Here is a 23255-nt window from a genome sequence, read left to right on the forward strand (position 1 = left end):
AATTGAAGGCAAACTTCAAGCACAAACTTTAGGAAAATTAATTTTTTTATCCTGGTTATTTCAAAGCACAAATTGTGATATGAACAGCATTTATGGTTCTATTTTTAATGATTTAGATGATACAATATACCATTTGTTAATTGATCAGTTGACTGTATTATGATTTAAATAATAATAACAATATATATAAGGAACTGAAATTTTCAAACCATTCATTGGGTTAATGGGAGAACATAATAGTAATATTCCTTAGAGTTTCATTGTTATGGTTGCTAAAATTACTCAATAAGTGGATTGATGGGAAGAGAAATATTGATATTGACTGTTTGGATACTTCAAATAAAATGTTTTGCATTTGCATTTGTAAGTTATTTCATATTAATTATTCAATATTATATGATACTTAAAAATATAAATAAAATATGAATTGCACAATCTACAGTTCTTGTTTATTCATCTTACTGCATACTGTAAATATTAATCCATAGAATTATGCTAAAAAATAAACAAATTGACATATGGATATATGTGGATCAAATTTTCTTTTGGAAATTAGAAGTGCAAATAATTTAACTGTGTAAAACAACTTTTTATTTAAGGTTAACATGATTAAAGTACTTAGTAATTGGCTATACTGATGTGGCCACTTAATTAGTAATTGTCCATTACTAATTAGCACATCTGTGTTCTATAGTATTAGGTTCTATAGTATATTGTTTGGTTAACAATTGCTAAGTGAGTGAGAAGTTAGCTCATAATGCTATGTCTACTACACTGATAGAAGAGGGGTTAATTACCTTTATTAAAATATCACTCTTGTGAAACTTTCAATGTAATTAAACATTAATATACAAAACGTTTGTTTTCTAATATATGTATGTATAAAATATAGAGTATAAGTTTAAAATGCTTTTATCTTGAAAAAGTAATAGTTCTGTAAACAGAATTTCATCAACAAATATAAAAAGGATGCAAAATATTTTGTGGACAAGTACATTAAGTATACTTAATGAAAAAAAATAATTTTTAACACACGAGCTAGATAAAGAATTTAAATTGCTCTTTTGAAAGTAAAAGAAAATAAGTAGAGGAATTAAGAAAGTCTTTCATTAATAATATTGTAAGGTTAAGAAGGCATAACATGTAGCTGAAATATATGTATGTATTCAAGTAGGAAAATATTAAAACCTATAACTTTATTTTCATGCTCTTTTGTTTCAAGCATGACGATAAAGAACAGGTTAGGTTTTAAGTTGTATATTTTTCAAGATGAAGATTAAACTTTTACAGTGGTTAAGAAGTATGTTTTAATTTGGCAAAGTTCCAAAAATATAAATAAAACTACATAACACAAATTATCTTCACAGCGAGAGTCTCCATTTGATGCCCTACCACTATTAGCTGAAGTTCTGAAGCTGAAAGATGGAAGCTTGCTGTCTCTTGAGATCTCTGTAAGACACTTTTAGTTATAATATTGTCTCTTTAAATACACTTTGTAATTGAAGAGTTTCTGATTTTTCATAACTTATTCCAGTAGAACACTTTGAGACTAGTAACAGCACTTAATGTTAACTTGAAGCATTTTCAAATTACTTTAAGCATAAACTATATAATTATATACATTTTATTTCCAAAGTTAAAAAAAAATTGGCTCTTTTGAGTATGAATGAAACTGTGTAAATTTGTTGCTGTATTACTTGTTAGGGAACTAAATGACTTTATTATTCTGCCTCAAAATAATTTGTTAAACATATATTAAAGACAACTGTTTAATCTCAAGTTACAGAAAAATAAAAATGAAGAATTAATTATCTGAATTTGCCATGTTATTCAATACAGGGTCTTATCAAACGATACCCAGACATCTCGGCAGACCACTTGTTAGCTCTGGTTACCATGAGAGGTGACATGGGACGAGCAGATGCAAGACAAGTATGTATATGTTTGTTAATCTCCTTATACCATGTTTTATCTTATTTTAGTTTCTACCTTGTTTATACTAAAATGAATAAATTTGTATTTTGCCAGTGAAAGTAGTTACTCTGAAAGAAATGATTATATTATTTATATGGACTTAACAAAATTGGACATCCTAATTTATCATCTGTCATTTTTATAATTTAGCTGGTAACAGAAATACTTCCAGAAGTTGGTAGCCAAAGAAATGCTGAAGTGAAAAGCATATTTTCTCAGATTCAAGTGGGTTAAAACATTTGCCTATATTTTAAGGCAGAAAGGAAAGAAGCATTGGACTCTCTAATGATTTCATCTACTCTTTCTGTAGCTCACAGCATAAGAAAAAAAGTTGTTCCAGAGCTAGGTGTTTTAACTTGTAAACTTAGTTTTGTTATATTTATATCTTTACAGACCCACACACATTTCTTGATGTGATTCACAAAGGTGTTTTTTTCATTTTTATATGTCCATAGTTATTTCAAAAAGAAATGTGTGTGCATTGTAAATTATATCATTTCTCAGTTGTTTTATGTACTACTGTAGACAGTTAAATTTAATTAATGTGTACCAGTACAAATCAAGAAATAAATCAGCTCCTTTGCTCCAGCTACTGTGTTTTGTAATGTCTAAGTTATATATTGCAATATCTCACAAACTGTACAGAATTAATACATGTACTTTTCTGACTCTTTTCTTTTATTTGTATTTTTAATTTAAGACAAAACAAACACCATGAGTTTTGGAACTTCATGAAAGTGAACTGTGTGTAATGTACATTACAAAAATATTATTTAAGTATTATTATATGACAGTGTATGTACTTATAATAAATAGATATAATCCAGGACATGTTTCTGTTTTCATAATAACATATTAGTATAATTTGGTGATGGATAATTGTAATTAGTATCAAGTGAAGCTCAAAATCATCATACTTTTTATATTAATATAATTTGTTGATATTTTATAATGGATGATTATGATTTGAACTTCACCCAGTGTTAATTACATTGAGTTACATGCTAGTGTAATTCAGGGGCATAGCCAAGGGGGGGTTAACCCCCCTCCCATTGACCCAAACTTTTTAGACAAGTTCAGTTGCCACCTGTGAAGTTTCATAAAGATCCGTGATTGCATGGCAGATAATTTCACACACAACAAGTGGTCAAATACAAATTTCTGATTGAACACTCTTTTAATACAGCAAGTTTTGTCAGAACTAGAGAAATACAATCAAATATCTATGAAAGGCTCAAATGCCTGTTTGTTCTTGCCAGGACACCTACAACACAGTTTGGTTCAACTTTAATATCATGGTGACTGTATAAGGTGGCCAGGCCATTCAATTGATCTTCAGTGGTGGTATTTCTCAAATAAGTTTTGAGTTTTCTGAGAGTTGAAAACGAACACTCCACTGAGCTTGTTGACACAGGCAGTGTGGCAAATACTTTCAACAGTCTAGAAATGACTGGGAATATTTCTGCATTGCACATTGCATATGTATCTATGACATTGTTTGCAAGTGATATGCACCAAACCCTAAGTTCACCTACTGCAACTAGTGAAGTGCTGTCAATGTCAGCCTTGTATATATTGACCAACTCTTTAATTTGGTCACATTGTTGTGCTGTAGGTTCTAACTGTTCTGTGGTAGATTCTGATGGTAGTAGACACATGACGTTTGTAAGGAGAGTTTTTTGATTGGACAGACGGTCACATATTTGTGAAAGAAAGTGATCAACAAATGGTACAAATACAATAATATGAAAGTACTCCTCAGGGCTAGTGGTTTGTGGGTTAGCACGGTACATCTGTTTTTTAGCCTGCCTTGGCATTATGATGTCAATTTGAAGCTCACTACACAGAGTTTGAGCCTCACAGAAAATGTTGCTAAATTCATTTGCAGTATTATTTCTGAGTGAACAGAGTTGTCATTGGCATGCAAATATCTAACACACAGCAAAATCTGTTCAATGTCTGAAATGTCTGTTGTTTCATCAGCTAATATTGAGAAACACTGCAGCATTAATCCTGTTGACCAAAGCATCAAGAACATGAGTATTACAGGCATTGATTATTTCATTTTGAAATTGAGGACTCAGGTACGTAGCATTCCTCTTTGTACTGTTAAGGCTTGCTGAAAGCTTGACATCACCCTTTGCCTTGTAGTGCAAAATTGCCCAAAAATTCCCATCATTATTGATGGGCTCCTCATCAGTTTCACCAACAAACATTGGACCAGAATCATATTTTCCATTCAAAGCTAAACCCTGTCTCCAACACAACAATACAGTTTTAATAATAGGCATTAAATATTGCTGGTTCTGTTCAATTTCTTGCTTGTAAGTTGCATCAAGCTGCAAGTGCATAGATGAACTTGTGTTTACGACCTGTAGAAAATTGTTAGCTTTTTCTTTGCTGTCTTGGTGGTACTGTTTCAATTCATGTGCCTTGAAGTCTTCAATAGACTTCTTCCAGTTTGTGTATTGAAATTTCACTAGTTGTCCCAATTTCTGGCTTCCAACACCAGCACCATCAGGAGCAAAAAGACAGCAGTGCTTGCTGAAAGTACCTTTTGCATGTTGATTGTAGAGTAGCCATCTCCACTGTGAAAGACAACAATGCTGAAAATGCAACTTTCCTGGATCGCACTGGGGGAAAACATAATCACCCCCTGGCACCTAGGCATTCTCAAGGAGGCATTTTTTGGTTTCAGCGTTTATCTAAAAGAGACAGAAAGACATAGTTCTGATTAAGTTATTTTGCACATAGGAAAGTTTGTTATGAGAGTACAACAACCTTGCAGAGAAAGGCTAAGAGCTGTACTTCACAGAGCAGGCTTAACATCCTGTGGCTCTAGGCCTACAATCACTAGCAGCAATGAATATTCAGTCCAAAGCTCATCAGAGTGTTTGCATGATTTTTAATACAAAATTAATATAATGAGGAGTCGACGTACCTGTTTACCAATGCTGACATCATCAGAAATGTAATTTCCAATGTCCCAGACTGGACCTGAGGTGGTAGTGGCAGCACTGGTAGAAGGCCATGGTGATGATTCTGACAATTCAGTTGACAATTCTGATTCAACCCGACTGGCTACAGCAGATTGATCAAGTGCAGGCTCATGAATGGGTTTAAAGAACCCATGCAGTGTCTTTTCCTTTTTCATGCTTGACATAGTGAATGATTGTTTATCACAACCTCTATTTGTCAACGTCACATTCACAGTACCATTGGCGCCATCTATAGTGAGTGATTCACCCATTGTTTATTTGTGAAGTTAATTCTTGAAATCTAGGGAATCTGACCATAGACTGTCCTCCATGATATTTGAATACAGATTATGGATACTATACATATATTTTGCACTCTCCTGACTATATATTTTATATGTTGATGACAGGACTGTAGGTGTACTTTGCTGGGCCTGATAACTTTAAGTTAAAAATTATATATATATATATATTTATTTATGATTAAAAGAATAAGACAAACACCTCAGTATGCCATTCTGAAATTTGCTAAAAAGGTGGTCTCAGAATGCATATTTCAGGCTATTCTTTTATGATTTTATTAAAAAATTTCCCAGGGATGGGGGGACATGCTCCCGGACCCCCTAGCATGGCTTCGCTTGCAAGCACTCAAACTACCCTCCCCCCATGGCCATTTCTGGCTGTGTCCCTGGTATAATTTGATAACACTTTATAATATATTATTGTAATTAGCACTAAAATAGTAATATGTAAAACAAGTGATTATGAATTACAGTTCTTTGATTTAATAATTGTTTTTTTTTCATCTCAAAACCAATACACTGAGAGGAAACGTTATCTGACAGAATATGTCAATAAGAGACTAGTCTAGCTGGTTCTTCACATTTCACACAGGTAGAAAATCCTCTAGATAGCATCCTCAGAGGCACTTGTATAACTATAACATTTAAACACTTGTAGCATGATATGGGAAAATTTCCAGTACAAATATCAAATATTAATTCTACATTAACTTATTATTGATTGGCATATTTAACACATTACAGAACAAAGTGTGTTAACATCTCTGGTGAAAAGTTATGAGAACACATAAAACCTGAGTTTTAATTGTTTAATTGTGTGAAAACTTGACCTATTAGAAAACTACTTGTACATAACCCCAGAGATTGTGAGTACAATTTATAATATTTTAAAACCTTGCTCCAAGAGCTAGCTTTTTCATTAAAGTTTTTCATTAAGATTGAGAAAAATGAGTAGAGTGAAATAGAATACTATTGTACACAGAAACAGTGAAGACTTAATATATCTGATACAGCAGATACAAACACACAGACATGTTTTTTTACTATTAGAAATTATTGCTTCAGCTGGACTTTCTGGTGTACCTTCTTCATAGTATCTTAAAGACCAAGCTATGACTAAAAGTCATCAGGAATGTGGATTTCCAGAAATGTTTCCCAAATTGTTTTGCAAATGCTGGACACCTGTATTTTGGCAGTGAAAAAAATGTATACAGAATTAAACCCTAAGAATTGATAATGTTACAAAATATTCATAAAAATTTCAAATAATCCAGTTTGATTAATCAGACTTTCCATTGTACAAAACTATTCTCCAGCTTGTAGCAATCTGCTGATTCCAATCTAATAGTGTGGTAATGTTTGTGTCCACCATGTCCAGTAATAGAGACAGTTTAAAATATTTTAGAAGTAATTAAATATTTAAGAGTTTAAATTTATTTTTGGTATGATTACTGTTACAATTGATAAAAGCATTCTGGATATTTTCCATTTTATTATAACTTCTACTACACAACACTGCAGAGAGAAGATATACCAACAGGCTACTGAGACTAATTAATTATTTCATACTTTAAAAAATAAAGATAAACCCATTTACAATCTACAGATTACCTATAATTATTTCTTCTCACATTATTTGTTTAGTGAGAACCCTTTTGTTTCATTGCATTTCAACCAGATTTCTCTGTTCAGTGTGTTGTACTGTCTTCGTTCTGATTTTATTTCCATCGTGTGTATAGTCAATATGTACTTAATATATGGATACATGGTAAAATGTAAAATCAGTGGGTTTTAAGATATAGCACTACATGTGAAGTCGGTGTGTGTTTTTATATATGTGAACATGTATAATAAATATGTAATATATGTAGAGTACATGTAAAGTTATTGTGTTGTAAGATACAACAGCACATGTAAAGTCATTGTGTTTTAATATATATCAGCACATGAAGTCAATGTGTTTTTATATATGTGAACATGTATAATAAGTGAGTATGTAATATATATAGAAGCAGATGTAAAGTCAGTGTGTTTTTTATATATGTGAAAATGTATAGCATAAGTTTAATATAGGACAGTATACTCGAAGAATAGATCGCTAAAGTCAAACAACCATTTATAGTGTCAGGAAAATAACTGCATAGATTGTAGTATGCTGTTCTGTTGTGAAAAGATTTACATTTAGAGAGAGGAAGAACTATTGAATGTGATACTTAAAGAATAGGCAGATGTGACAAAACTATTTCACTCAGAAAAGTTTATTGATTGAATTTGTACTCAACAGATTTACATTGTACAGTACTGGAATTGGATATCACTACTTAATACATGACAAAGATTAAAATTCCAATACTTCATAATAAAAATCAGTTGGTCAAATGCATGAGAAGAAGCAAACTAAGTCTACTTTTAAAGTGTTACAGTAATATTCTGTTTAAAGCAAGATTGGTGTACTGTTACAGTTATATTCTGTTTAAAGCAAGATTAGTGTACTGTTACAGTGATATTCTGTTTAAAGCAAGATTAGTGTACTGTTACAGTGATATTCTGTTTAAAGCAAGATTTGTGTACTGTTAGTGATATTCTGTTTAAAGCAAGATTTGTGTACTGTTATAGTGATATCTTGTTTAAAGTGTGATTAATGTACTGTTACAGTAATATTCTGTTTAAAGCATGATTATTGTATTGTTAGTGTTAATGATATTCTGTTTCAAACAAGAATAGTGTGCTCTTAGTGTTACAGTAATATTCAGTTTAAAGCAAGATTAGTGTGCATTAAAGTGTAAGTGATATTCTGTTCCAAGCAATATTAGTGTACAATTAAAGTTTTAAAACACAGTAATGTGAGTTTTGATACATAAAAATGAATGTGTTTTTGTCTTCACAAATCATCCACATATCTTAATATATTATTCATGTTTTTGCACATATAAATATTACTTGCTACTGTGTTTTTCAGATTGCTATTTATTTCACCTTCACATTACATAATAAGGTCTCAACTAGTAAAAACTATATTATTGATGTATTGTTAATGTCCCCAAGTATCTGTGCACTGAGACTGTAGACTCATGGTGCTAAAAATTGGGTTTCAATACCAACAGTGGCCAGATAACAAATGACCAGTTGTGTATTTCTGACCTATGTGTTTACGTACTTAACTCTTGTTTGTGTTTTCTAGAAATTTCGCATAAAGCTACACAAGGATTATCTGTGCTTGGCTTACCTAATTTTGAATTGATAGACTAAAGCAGTGGTTCTTATTATTTTGTATTCTGACCTTTCTCTTTCCAAGCTGAGAGACATTTTCACTTAACTTCTGACAATGCCAATAAGTGAGGGATAATAATTTATATGTAACAAAAATCCTTGAACGTGTAAGATTGGTTTATCACAATTATTTTCCCTCTTATTGGAGCTACTTACTCATCATTCTTTCAGAAACGTAGAGTTAGGAAGTATATAGGCCAATAATCATCCTATTTTCCCACACTCAGTATTTTAAAGTTTTCGTTGCCCTGTGTGGTACTCATGACGTTTTAGAATACATAAGCATAAGTTAATTGGGTTAAAATATCAAACTTTCGAAAAGTTAATTGAAATATATAAATTGTCATTTAAAACCCACAGTTGTAATCACTTAAATATTGTTATATACATTTGTATAATAAATGAAATAAAATTAATAAAATACAACTTTTATTGAACAACAGTGAAAGCGGTATATTTATGTTAATAAGTTTATATTACTAGAATCAAAATTAAAAAGATCATCAGATACGCCTTCTACTGGCTGCTGTTTGTGCTATTATTTACTAATTGTAGTATTCATACATCACTGAATAAATATTTCGAAAGGTAAATATTTTCTAAAAATTGATTTTTCTAGGAAGTATTCAAATTGTTCTTTTTAATCACACGTAACTCGTTATATCACAAATTATTCAATGCATAGAACTCAAAATGTTCATCAAATTTATTAATAAAACTGTTCATTGAAATAAATAATAGTTTCCAGGACTCCAGTTTCTCAATACTACATTTGAAAATAACATCGATAAAGATACAACCAAACCCTCACGTACAGTCCTAGTGTAAATCGTGTTCTTGTTGTGAGGAGAGTAATTTTATTTGAAACTGTGTTTTGTTATAAAGAAATGGTTGTTGCACGTACAACGGTTATTTTTCTAATTGAATTTCGAATACCCAAAGCACGAAATATTTTATAGATGTGTTTTATGGTACCAGTCAATAGATGGAGCAGGAGTTTTAATTACATACATTGATAGTGAAACAAGCTACGTTCATTGAGGTAAGATGAATGTTTGCGAATTTTGAGACCTCCATCTACCGGTAGGCCAACTGTAACTCGAAAAGCTTATAACGCTAAAAAACTACGTAGTAGGCAAGGCACAGATGGACTACTGTGTAGTTTTGTGCTTGACAACAAAAATCATAATTATAAAAGCGAAGGTTTAGTCGATCATACTCGATTTCTCCGAATTTCGTTGGTTACACGACTCCAATTCGACTATAATACATGCTCTTTTCATCACCCGATCCCATTTTAGTTGAATTCAATCGCTAACATAGGTGTAAATAACTCATAAATATCGGCTTTTTTTCCGCTATATAAAATCCTGTTAAGGAGAGAGTTTTTTATATCAATGATTCAGTTAGCATTCAATGTCACAGCGGTAGGTATGCGGATTTACAACTCTAGAAACCGGGTTTCGATGCTAGTGATGGAGGTAGCACAGATAGTCCATTGCGTAGCTTTGTGCATAATTACAAACAAGTACCGACCGCAATTAATTTGCCGTTTCTTGTGAAGATAAGTTTTTGAAATGTGGTCTAAAGAGAACTATTGTAATAATGCAAGTAGTATGATAAGAAAATAACTATGGTAAAGAAATGCTGGGAACAAGAGTGATGCTGGTATAAGACACTACATAAACAAGAGATTACTCATGATGGGCTATGATTTATGTAAGCTAGAAGACCATTTATATTTATATCTGTTTACGGGCGGCAGAGTCAAAATGGAGGATTAAGATTTTGTCGGTATTGATTTCTCGTTATTTTATACGAATAACTTAATAAAATGAATTACAAACCTCAATAAAACGTTAAATATTTACTGAATGATAACTATAGTTAACTTCAGCCAATCGCAGTACCTTTAGCGCCGCCTTCCCAATGGGACAGCGGCATGTCTGTAGACTCGTGCTATTAGAAATCGGGTTCGATACCCGTGATGGGCAGAGCACAGATAGTCCATTGTGTAGTTTTGTGCTTAATAACAACAAAAAACACCAACACGTTTAGATATAAGTTAACTTGTATAAAAATATTGATGACTGAACTTTATTATTTTAGTGCACTTAGTTGTCATATGACATAATGCTGATGATGTCTTAATATTATGTTATTTATGTAAAAAGTGGAAAACTGTTGTTTCTATAAATAAAGTTAGGAAAATCCATTTCTTGGAGTAGCACACACGGATACATCATTTTCCATCATTTATGACCATGACCTCGGACAAACCAGGAGGAAGGAATATTCACAAACACGTGATTTGAAGTTAATTGTAATGAGCCTTTGTTACAATGCTCTAAAATCATTATTTTGTAAAAGCAACTCTTCTTGAGCAGTGGTGCACAAACTTTTTGAGTCAGGGACCACAAACAGACTTCTCGTAACCGTTGAGGCCACAAAAAAGTGAAGATTAAAATCGTCCTACAGTTGTTTAACACAAGATGGAAATCACATTTAAGAACACACAAATAACGATTACATCAAAGATTTTGCACATTATTCTAAGAAATGTTATGATACGTCAACTGTCACAAAGTCAGTGCGATGGATGGTGCTGCATGTCATCTACGAGCTTAGAAATGTGCGGCTTGATGTTTGACGTTGAAAGACGCAAGACTGCTTCCAGATGATCATCAGTCAGCTGATTGCGAGTGTGGTTTTTGTTCAGTTTCATGTGCGAGAAATCCTGTTTGCAGCAGTACGTGCTGCCAAACATGCTGGTGTGGACAAGTGCGTTCTCTTTCAGATTAGCAAATGTATCAGGCAACGTTTTGTAGAAGTCAAGCAAACTGTTTTCTCGGTAAATAGCACGCAGTTCATCAGATGCCTAATATTCGAGCTGATATTCTGCTGACAAATCATCCACTGTCACACTGAACGGATCAGCAAAAAAGTTTCAGCAACAATCTGCATTGGTCAAAGTCATGAAACCGTGAGTTGAAGGATTGAATCAAGGTAACTTGCTTCCCAACATAAACTTGTGTGTCAATGTTCTGATTCTTCTGTAGCTGTAACTGAAAAGTGGGAAAGTGCACGAAGTTGCCTCATGCTGCTTGCTGCCAGAACAACTGTAACTTTATCCTGAAAGCTGAGACGTGATTTGCAAGCTGGCAGACAAGCTGATTTTTGCCTTGCAACTTCAAATTTAGATCATTCAAGTATTGTGTTATGTCGACCAGAAAGGTCAAATCAGCTTGCCATGCTGGATCAGTCATGGAAATCACTTATGTGTCTTTGTTCTTGCTTTTGAGGAATTCTATCACCTCATCAATCAACTCCCAGAATCTTCTGAGCATCTTCCCTCGACTCATCCAGCGTACTTCACAGTGATACATAAGGTCACCATAATCTGAATCAATTTTTTCAAGAAGACTTCGAAACTGACGGTGATTGAGCCCTCATGATTTGATGAAATTAATGGTTTTCGTCACTTATGCCATCAATGCCTGAAAACCAAGTTCTTTACTGCACAGGTTCTGTTGGTGAATAATACAGTGCAACTTCACCAACTGTCTGTTCTGCTTTTCTCGATGCTTCATCAACAGTGCTACTAGCCCGCTACTTTCTTCGGTCATGGCTAGTGCTCCATCAGTTGTCACACTTACCAGTTTCGTGAAATCCAATGAAACATTACTACACAGTTGTACTGTCTCCTCGAATAGAGCAGACCCAGTTGTCTGACCCTTCATGGAACCCATGCCGATTAATTCCTCTGTGATATTAAACGATGACGACACACCACGAACTAAAACTAGTAGCTGTGCTGTTCAACTGATGTCAGTCGACTCGTCTACTGCCAAAGAGAAGTAGACAAAGTTGGCTGCTTTATTTGTAAGCTACCTTGTCACGTCTGCTGAGAGGTGTGAAGTTCTTTGTTGAGCTGTCATATGATTCAAAGCCACCGTCTGTAGCTTGCGAACTGCTTCCGGATACAACTTTTCCGATGCAGTAATCATACATTGCTTGACAAAATCACCATCAGTGAACGGTTGGCCAGATTTCGCTATCATCAACGAAATATCGTAACAGACCTCACATGCTGCACCAAAATCAGCTGATTCCTTTGAGAAAACGTTCTGCTTGTGATTCAGCGACCGCCGCAGATATTCAGTTCGAGCTGTTCTTTCATCACCGACAACGTAGTGGAAGTCTTTATGCCTTGACTCATAATGACGCTTTATATTGGATACCTTCGCCACTGCTACTGTTGAATGACACAGCAGACAAATCACGTTCTTCTGTTGTTGAACAAAACAGCATTGCGCAGTCCAATCCTCGTGAAACTGTCGGTTTTCGCCGTCAATTTTTCTTTTTCGATTAGTTGCCACTTATTGTTACGAAATAATATCAAAATAGGGCTCGTAAGTAAATCGTGAGATTTCGTAATTACGGAAATATTACATCATTGCGCCAATGATTAAATTCCTATGCATTAACGAGATTTGGTTATTAAATTTTCTTTATTGCTCGACACAAATAATAAACCATCCAGTATCTAATCTGATGCATATTCTTCTATAGCGCTTAATCTTTGCTCAGGCGCGAACTCTAAGCGTATGAACTCTCTATGTTTGACTTTCCCGTTGGACATCGCGGGCCGGACTTTTGTTTGTTTGGGAATTTCGCACAAAGCTACTCGAGGGCTATCTGTGCTAGCCGTCCCTAATTTAGCAGTGTAAGACTAGAGGGAAGGCAGCTAGTCATCACCACCCACCGCCAACTCTTGGGCTACTCTTTTACCAACGAATAGTGGGATTGACCGTCACATTATACACCCCCACGGCTGGGAGGGCGAGCATGTTTAGCGCGACGCGGGCGCGAACCCGCGACCCTCGGATTACGAGTCGCACGCCTTACGCGCTAGGCCATGCCGGGCCGCGGGCCGGACTTTGTGCACCACTGTTCTTGAGCAACACTAACATCAGAAAACAATTTTAACAGAACAGTATTTTATTCTGATACATGGCATCATTTGTTTTTCTGTGTGTACGTAAAATGTGGTTGTAGAAGAAACACAGTAAAACAAATCTTATGGATAAAGTTTAAAACAAAAAAACAGTTTATAAACAGTCATACTAATGTATTTTTATTCTATAGATATAACTTTTTTATATCTGTAAAACCGTGCCGCAGGATATACAAATTAAATAAATTACACAAAATTAACACGATTTATCGCCACTTAAGAATTTTGTTAAACATCTTATCTGCAAACTCATCTAACGTTCTGTTGAAAACTTATGGTCAGATAACAAAATTTTACTATTTCGTATTTTAAAGTTCTACAATAAGGTCTCTCGCTGGTATAGCAGTAAGTCTACGGACTTACAACGCTAAAATCAAGGGCTCGATTCTCGTCGGTGGACTAAGCAGATAGCCCAATGTGGCTTTGTTATAAGAAAAACACTCTACAATGAGCTGTCTGAACTCTGTGTAATATGGGGAGTCAAATCCCAGATTTTGAGAGCCAGTAAATATATCGCTGATAGAGCGGAGAGGGGGGTCACAAATAGTGAGAAAACATTGTGACATTTACTTAACCAACATTAAAGGAGTATTTTTTGTAAATGATTCTACATGTTTAAAACTATAGTAATATTTTAAAAAAATAAAATTGAAATATGGAATATAGTGCATATTTGTTAATGCGTCATCGTGACCTTACACCACTTCCACGTGACCCATGTCAGTTTCAGTACACTATGTGGGCGACTTCGTCATTTGTCTAGTGTTGCATTAGTTTCTTCATATGTTTCTTGAGATCATCAAGAGTTTATACAGTGGTGTTGATACAAATCCCCCGCACTCACCACAAACAAAAGTATGAAAGACTGTTGCTCGAAATTATCCACAAACTCTCTGTACCTCGAATTTCACATCATGTCTAAGATGGTATTTTACCATCTTTAGAAGAAAATTTGCAGAAATCACTCGTGTATGTATCATGTTATGTATATACGTGCATGCAAATGTGAAAATCGTACGGGACAAGAGCAACACGATAAACACTGTAGTTATTATTGTACATTTGGAAAGCTAGTTTTCAACACAAATAATGTGAAAATATTGTAATGTTCATCATAAGGATCAGGTTATGTTGTATTAGAGATACACCATGATCATGAAAATAATCTTGGTATAGTTTTCCAAGAGAAACAAACTAAAGTTTGGTTTGTTTTGAATTTCGCGCAAAGCTACACGAGGGCTATCTGCGCTAGTCATCCCTAATTTAGCGGTGTTAGACTAGAGAGAAGGCAGCTAGCCATCATCATCCACCGCTAACTCTTGGACTACTCTTTTACCCACGAATAGTGGGATTGACCGTCACTTATAACGCCCCCACGGCTGAAAGGGCGAGTATATTTAGTGTGATGGAAATTCGAACCCGTGACTTTCGGATTACGAGTCGAGTGCCTTAACAACCTGGCCAGGCCGGGCCCAAACGAAAGTAAAACTTGATAAAAATTTTTAACAGATTTGAAATCGAAAGAGACATCTCTCAGGAGGTGATATTATGAAAGTTTTAAACACTAAAGTTCAAAGTTTACCAAATGTAATTTTAACGTATTTTTGTCTTCATCATAGATTATACGTAACTAACACCCTCACTCCATATTTAAACAATTACTTTGTATAAATACATTAGAAAGCAATAGATTCATGAAGGAAAATCAGTCTAACGATGACGAACAGTGATTGTCTTGAAAGTTTCACACGTTCTATAGTAATTTCTGTACGTTAATTCCATAAATGATAATAATCTTTCTCGATCATGTACAGATTTTTCACAAAATGTCATGTGTGCTTTTACGTAAGAGAATCATTTTCATTTAAATCAGGTTACACTTTGTTATGCTTAAAATGTTGACAACCACTGCCTATAGATTTCTTTAGACCAATCGTGACGTCAGAGTCTTATCTGGAACTCATGAGAAACACACATGGTAAGTGTGGAAAATGAAATAATCTGATCTAAGTAAGTGTTGTTTTCTTCCAGATTTGTAAAAAAGACTCTAGTGATAAAAAATATTCTTGAAATTTATGTAGTTGAATTATGGAAAATCCATTATTAAAACTAAAACAACTATTATGAAGTTTAAATTCGCACACGTGTAATGGAACAACAGAAGCGATGAATAACAACATATTGGATTTCACACATTCTGTCTTCAGTAAGTCCTACAGTGAATGCAAAACTAACTACAAATAATAATATGGGTGTTGAAAAATTTTTAAGTACGACAATAAGAATTTGTAAGGGAAATGTTGAGGCTTAAAAAACAGGGAAAGCTAGTATATTCTGATGATTAGCGCACTTCATTCACAATCTGCGGTTTCCAGTTCCCGTTACCGCACGTTTTCATCCTTTTGGTCGTGAATGGTCATTCCCATTATTCGTTTGGTAAAATAGTAGCCAACGAGTTGGCGGTGGGTGATGTTAACTAGTTACCTTATTTCTAGTTTTGTACTGCTAAATTAGGGATGGCTAGCGCAGATAACACTCGAGTGGTTCTGCGAGAAATTCAAAACATACCAAACCAGTCAAAGCTACCTATCTACCTTGGCAAAACTAAACACAATTTAAATATCCTTATCCAAGAACACGTAAGGCACACAACCAGCTGCTCTTTTCAACTTTCTGTACATCTGCTTTTCACACACACAATCAGACTATTGGACACAACTTATCATCAACGTGCTTTGACATTTTAGTTGAAGATCATAAGATTTGGAACTTTTGAATAAAGACACTCTACTTATTAAATAAAAACTCCCTAGTTTCAGTAATAACTGTTTAGTTCAGTTTGTTTTAATTATTCTTCGTTACCTATATACAGTAAAACCTGTCTAAGGCGGAATCGCATGGGACCGAGTAAAATTTCCGGCTTAGACATAGTAAGCATGCATTTCCTTAATTATATATAATTTTTGAGCGGAACGTTATATTTGCTCGACTCAAGAGAAGTAAGACGTTTGTGAATAATGTTATTATACCTTTTATGCTATATTTATTAGAATAAGAACAAAAACAGACATTCAAAATATACGTAAGTACACAAAATCTTAAGTTTATTTGAAGAAAGTGTCCAATTTCAACTGTTTCGTTTTTTAATGGACTTTCTCATGCAGTTAAAAGAGAATGCCAAAAGAGAATGAAGTTCATTCTCTCCCTTGATTTTTGCATACGATTTGATAGTGTTAATACAACTTAACACTTACGATGAAATTGGAATTTCTATTTTCTCTCTATCTTTTCCATTTTTTCATCTTCTGAACCTCTCACGCTGTTACCATCTTGTAATTCTATTATATATTTTAAATCAATTTCATCAGTTTATGTTAAAACATTCGTGTCAACGTTCACAAAACTTCCCGCGTTCACATAATCATCTGCATCAATCTTCTCAATCAGAGTTTGGATTTCACTAGAATCATCATAACAAACAATTTCTCCACAATCTCTGCCATTATCAAGAATAAATCTACAGTTTCGAAAGCATTCATCTTTTACGCATTTGATTGAATGACTTAAAAAATCAATTGCATCTAACATGTCAATTTTCATGGTCATTTCAGATGCTCTCTTACAGCCGTCCATGTTTGCAATAATATGATGAAGCATCAGTTTTCTGTATTTCAATTTTATACACTGTATAATTCCATTATCTAGTGGCTGTAAAACTGATGTTGTACATGGAGGTAGAAAGACTAAACAAATATTTTAAAGTTAAACTTTTGGGTGACAAGCTACATTATCTAAGAAAATGAGAATATTTGTACTTTCTTGTTCCATTCTTTTGTTAATTTGTTAAAAAATTCTACGAATATAGCACTTGTCATCCACGCTTTATTATTCGCTTTCCATTCCACAGGAAGTTGATTCTTCCTTAAATTTCTGAAACAGCACGGGATTTTCACTTTTACCTATTACCTATTGTTTATCTAGTTTTTCCATCATCAAATGTACAGTCAATCGTTCTTTCGAATAGCGACCTCCGAAATAATGACGGCAGAAAAAAGAACAGAATATATTTAACCAATACTTACTGTAACAAAATGTTCGAGAATTTGTTAATATTTAAACAAATTATTAATTACACAAGAATATACTAATATTTAAATAAATTATTAATTAAATAAGAAATTAATATTTAATCGAAAACACTTTTTCCACCTCACTTATATTCTAATCCTATTTGTTAATAGATGAGGTAGGTGAAAGATAGTTTTCCGTTCGCATTTACAAATCTTTATCATAGTACATAACCTCGGCTCGGCATGGCCAGGTGGTTAAGGCATTCGACTCGTAATCCGATGGTGATGGGTTCGAATTCCCATCACATTAAACATCCTCGCCCTTTCAGCCGTGGGGACGTTATAATGTGACGGTCAATCCCACTATTCGTTGGTGAAAGAGTAATCCCAGAGTTAGCTGTGGGTGGCCTTCCCTCTAGTCTTACACTGCTAAATTAGAGACCGTTAGCGCAGATTGCCCTCGAGCAGCTTTGCGCGAAATTAAAACAAACAAACAGTATATAACTTCTGTTGAATATTCAAGTTATTTTTTGTAAGTATATTGTTATATTTACTGAAGATAATATATTTATTGCGAAATATTTATTATGTTACTATTCGTCATTTCTGAGATTATATTGCTTTTCATTAGACTATGTTTTCCTATTCACGAATTTTTAACCAATATGAAAAAACAAAACATGACTAGTTTGGACAAGCCAACATACCGTTGGTTACTTTTTCTTTATTAATCCTCTCTCATATAGGAGACATGTACATGTAACGGTGCAGATAAACATACATATATAACACACAGGATTACTTCAAAACATTAATAGTAATAAAAAAATAACTATCACATCAAACTCTCGAAATAAATAAGTAAACAGTGTAGTAAATTCCACACACAACACAAAAATCAATTTTGTACAAGAATATAACCCAGTAAACGTTTATATTTCTGGGCCATTTTGAACCGAAACATACAAAATGCTGATAACAGTTTTTATTTCATTCCAGAGTTTAACATGTCTAATCTAATCGGCTTTGACCCACATTTCAATCCCTTTTAAGAAGAAATTGAAATATCAGTAATTCTTTAATACATATTACATTCTGATTTGACCCAACATATAGTAAACTTTAGACGGCATTGTTTTCTTCTTGTTATAAGACCTTTGCCAAGTTTCGTTCGTGCCAAGAAACACAAAGTCTGTATCAGTTTCTTGGTGTGTTCCACACTGAGAGTTGCAACAATAATTTCCTCTTTCTTCCAGCTTTCACCAAACCAATGGAAAAGTGGTATGTTTGTAGATTTGTAAAACTAGAAACCGGGTTTTAATACCAGTCATGGGCAGAGCACAGATAATTCATCGTGTACTCTTGTGTAAGTTAAGTTCAAACAAACTCTTTCCATCACTGGGTGTAGTTAAATAATAAGATTGACATCTGGAAACTGGATGTTCTATCCATTCAATGTTGTTGGGAGATAACAGTGGCAGCTCTCTTAAAAACAGAAATCGTTTATGTTCTTCGAATAGGTTAGAGTTTCTTGACGTTATATAATGCTATCAGAAAAATATAAAATACTTGTTTTGTTAATTTCAGTTCTTCCTCTTCTGCAGATAAAGGGAGCCTTAGAATTTTTTCCCATGATTTATTTGAAAGACGAAGAGCATAGAAGTTCAGTCCTGCTGGGACAGCGGTGAGCTTACAAACTTACAATGCTAAAATCAAGGGTTCGGCGTCACTTGATGGACACAGCAGATAGTCCAGTGTTATCTTGTTATAAGAAATACACATACATAGAAGTTTAGTGTTAGCAGAGCATTTTGATCTCAATAATTGTGGAGAAGAAATTTTGTAGAAAAACATAAATTTTGAAACTAAGCTATATAATTGTTGTTGTTTTTTATTTCCCTAAATGAAACCACCAAGATTTAAGTGGCTGTAACTCTAGAAAGCAAAATGAAATGACTGGTAAATTATTCGAGACTATGCGTTGCAACTAATTTTTTTTTTTTGAAAACGTGGGTTTAAATGAAAGACAAAATCTAAAAAAAAATGACTAAATTACACCTTACTTAATTTATTGTGATGTAAATAAGTATTAAATTATAAACCTTTAGAAAACGATAAATTACAGTTTGTTACTTATTTTGACTATAAAAGTAGAATCAAAGGGTTAATAAACCCTTAGAAAAGGTACTATCAAACTATGTGGGCTATAATTGTTTGTAATTAAGAACAAAACTATCCAATGGGTTTTCTGTTCTATGGCTATTACGGGTATAGATACCCGCTTTTTAGTATTATAAGTCAGTAGATTTACCACTGATTTTTTTTTATTTCCTGAAAGCAAGATAAAATAATTTACAAACTACAATGTAACAGTTAATCCCACTATTTGTTGGTAAAAGAGTAGCCCAAATGTCATCTTCCTTCTTGTTTATTACTGGTAAATTAGGAATGGCTAGCTTAGGTAACTCTCGTGTAGCTTTGCCCGAAATTCAAACCAAACGAGCTTTCATTATAATAATATCTTTATTTGTACTCAAGTTTTTCGTGGCTTCAAATTATTCTTTACAAATACTAGTGTGTTTATGAGCAGTACCTAGACCAAAAATGCAAAAAATTACCCAATTGTATATATCATACAATATATATTATATGTATAGAATTATATTTAACGAATTTAAATGTTATTCGTATTATTCTCTAAATATTTTATCTACCATCAGATGGCCTATAAATAAACATGCAAGTCTTCTAGCTGAAAATAAGTCTAGCATAAAAAATCATGAATTTAGTATGGTTGTATATTGGACAGCCTTTAAAAGTTTTCGGACATTAATGACGAAAGAAGAAAGTACATAAAAGAGACTCTATTAATCAATAGATTAAGGTCACAACTGTGTGATTAATTAGGATTAATGGTTGTCTGGTTGTTTGTTGTTGCTAAATTTCGCTCAAAGCTACATGAAAGCTACCTGCGCTAATCATTCCTAATTTTGCAGTGTAAAACTAGAGAGAAGGTAGTTAGTTATCACCACCCACCGCCAACTTTTGGGCTACTCTTTTACCAACGAATAGTGGGATTGACCGTTCATTATAACGCCCCCACGGCTGAAAGGGCGAGCATGTTTAGTGTGATGGAAATTCGAACCCGTGACCCTCGGATTACGAGTCGAGTGCTTTAACCATCTGGCCATGCTGAACTGGTTGTTTGTTAGGAAAGGTCTAGAATTAATATACTATACATTTATACTAAAAGAAATAATAATGCATTGATTTGTTTGTTATGAATATCACGCAAAGCTACACGATGGCTATCTACACTAGCCGTACCTAATTTAGCAGTGAGAGACTAGAGGTAAGACAGCTAGTTACCACCACCTACTCTTGAGATACTTTTTAACTGTAGAATAATAGTACTAGCCATCACATTATAATGCCCCCACGGCTGATAGGGCGAGAAATTTTGGTAGAATAGAAGATCTGAATCCGCGACCCGCGGATAGCGGGTCGAACGCCCTAACTATTTTGTTTAGGATTATATGAAGATAAATAATAATAATAATGAATCACTTTGTCTTTAGAATTATTCATCAGTTTCAATCTATTTTGTAATCCTAAGTGATAATATATCTGAACGCGTTAACCTAACTTGTATCTTTTTAAGCTTTTCGTTGTTTCTAAGTGTATAGTTTAACTATGCAATGAAAACACAGATTAAAAATGTATCTTAGAACGGCTGATATGGGTATTAACACTTTTATTGATAACGAAAGAACAACGTTTCGGCCTTCCTAGGTCATTTTCATGTTAAGAAAAAGAGAGTTTGTAAGTGACCCGTTGCCGGACACACGTCTTAGGGATGAGAATGTAAACGAGTACGAGATTGTAGGTGGCGCTGCAGTTGGATGTTAGGTTATTAATTAGTATAGGTATAAATGTTTTCCTTTATGTTGATTTAATTTTGGTTTGAGTTGTATAAGTAGGGCTTCTTTCATTTTGCGTTTGGCTATATTTGTTTTCCTACTTAGTATCTGTGTCTTTTCTAAGGTTATGTTGTGTTTATTTGACTTACGGTGTTCAAAAACGTGTGAGGTGTTTTTGTGTTCTTTGAATCTAGTTTCCATTTTTCTGCTTGTTTCTCCAATATAGATGCCGTGGCAGTTGTTGCATTGTATTTTATAAATAATGTTGGTGTTGTGTTTGTCGGTGTAATTTTTCCATAGTATGGACTTTGGTTTTGTACCTGGTTTTGGAATAAATTTGGTGTTTATTGGAATTCTGTGTTTTGTTATAAGTTTTTTTCCAAATGTTGTTTATTTTTTCGCTAATGTCGGGAACATATGGTATGCAGCAGTGTAAGGCTTTGTAGTTTGTTGTATCTTGGGATTTATTGTTGTTTGTTTGTTGTTGGTCTAGGTGTGTGTGTATAATTTTTTCCATTTTTTTGAGGAAACTTGTTGATGAAGTGTTGTTTTATTTTGTTGATTTTATCATTAATTTTAGCTGGTGAACATAGTTTTGTGGCTGTGTTTATTTAGTTGCTTAATGTGTTGAGTTTTTGTTTTGTTTCACGTGCTGAGTCCCAGGGAATGTATAATCCAGTATGGGTGATTTTTCTGTGATTTTCTTTTTTGAATTGTGTATCAGTTCTAGTGATCTTGAGGTTAAGAAATGCTATTTTGTTAGTGTTTTTCCTGTTCACAGGTGTCCTTAATGTTGGAGTGTATCGAGTTAACATGATTGAAAAAACTATGTGTGTGTTCTGTAGATGTGAATCCAGCAATTGTGCCATCAACATACCTGTACCAATATAGTGCTAGGTGTAAGGCTGAATTGATCGCTTGTAATTCGATCTGTGTCATAAAAAATGTTGGCTAGATAGAACTGGTAACACGGGATTCCCTATACTTAGGTTATTTATTTGTAGGTACTTTCGGTTATTGAGCATAAAGTTAGTTTTGGTGGTGGTGAATTCTGTAAGGGTTGTTAATTGGTTTCTGGGGAGGAAAACACAAATTACTTTAAAAATTTAGAAAGCAATTAAAAAACAAATAAAACTTAATTCTATGGGTACGAAGTACAGCTTCTAAGTTCTTTTAAATGCGCCTCTAATGCTTCAGTAGTAAGACTGAAGGCTTATAACGCAAAAAAAACAAACCAAACAAACAAACAAACAAACGGGTTTCGATACCTGTGATAGGCACAGCATAGATAGCTCATTATAAATATTTGTGTCGAGCAAAAAAAACAACAAAGAACGTCTTATATACTGAGGTTTCCCAGTTTTATTTGCACTTTAGTTTTGTCAAGCTCTGTTTGTAAGGTCCAAATTAGGTAACTGTGATTTTGGTAATAAATTTGTAGAGTCATATTGCTCTATAAATACAATGAACTCGTCAGAGTTACTGAGATGGAGAGGAAAACGTAAAATTCCTTTGCTCGAAGCATTGAATTACATTTTCTATTGCGTTACAGCTATTGTAGTTTGTACATGTTGAGTCTTAAGATGCATATATGTATATGTATGTATCACAGCAGTAAATCTTAATGTTCATCTCTTCTCCCCGACCTCCCATATCAAAAAACTTTTCAAGTTAATTTCACGAAATACAGACGTATAAATCATTAAGTGACTGGAGATCTCTGA

The 23255-nt window shown here is 33.7% G+C and overlaps 1 protein-coding gene and 1 long non-coding RNA gene across 4 annotated transcripts in view; both read left to right on the forward strand.

Annotated features, from left to right (window-relative positions):
• The window catches only part of Sec6 (Exocyst complex component Sec6), a 37384-nt gene extending 34822 nt beyond the window's left edge, over window positions 1–2562 (forward strand). For all 3 annotated transcript variants that reach the window (XM_076450759.1, XM_076450758.1, XM_076450760.1), the window contains 3 exons: window positions 1368–1451; window positions 1840–1932; window positions 2125–2562. In XM_076450759.1, coding sequence (XP_076306874.1) covers window positions 1368–1451; window positions 1840–1932; window positions 2125–2208 — 261 coding nt within the window. In that variant the 3' untranslated portion in view covers window positions 2209–2562. The remainder of the gene's footprint in view (window positions 1–1367; window positions 1452–1839; window positions 1933–2124) is intronic.
• A 16258-nt stretch (window positions 2563–18820) lies between these two features.
• LOC143224243 (uncharacterized) lies at window positions 18821–19481 on the forward strand. Its single transcript, XR_013013286.1, has 2 exons — window positions 18821–18977; window positions 19216–19481. It is a non-coding gene; the product is annotated as an uncharacterized LOC143224243 (long non-coding RNA).
• Window positions 19482–23255: the final 3774 nt, after the last annotated feature.

This window comes from Tachypleus tridentatus, chromosome 8, assembly GCF_004210375.1.
Source record: "Tachypleus tridentatus isolate NWPU-2018 chromosome 8, ASM421037v1, whole genome shotgun sequence".
Classification (NCBI taxonomy): domain Eukaryota; kingdom Metazoa; phylum Arthropoda; class Merostomata; order Xiphosura; family Limulidae; genus Tachypleus; species Tachypleus tridentatus.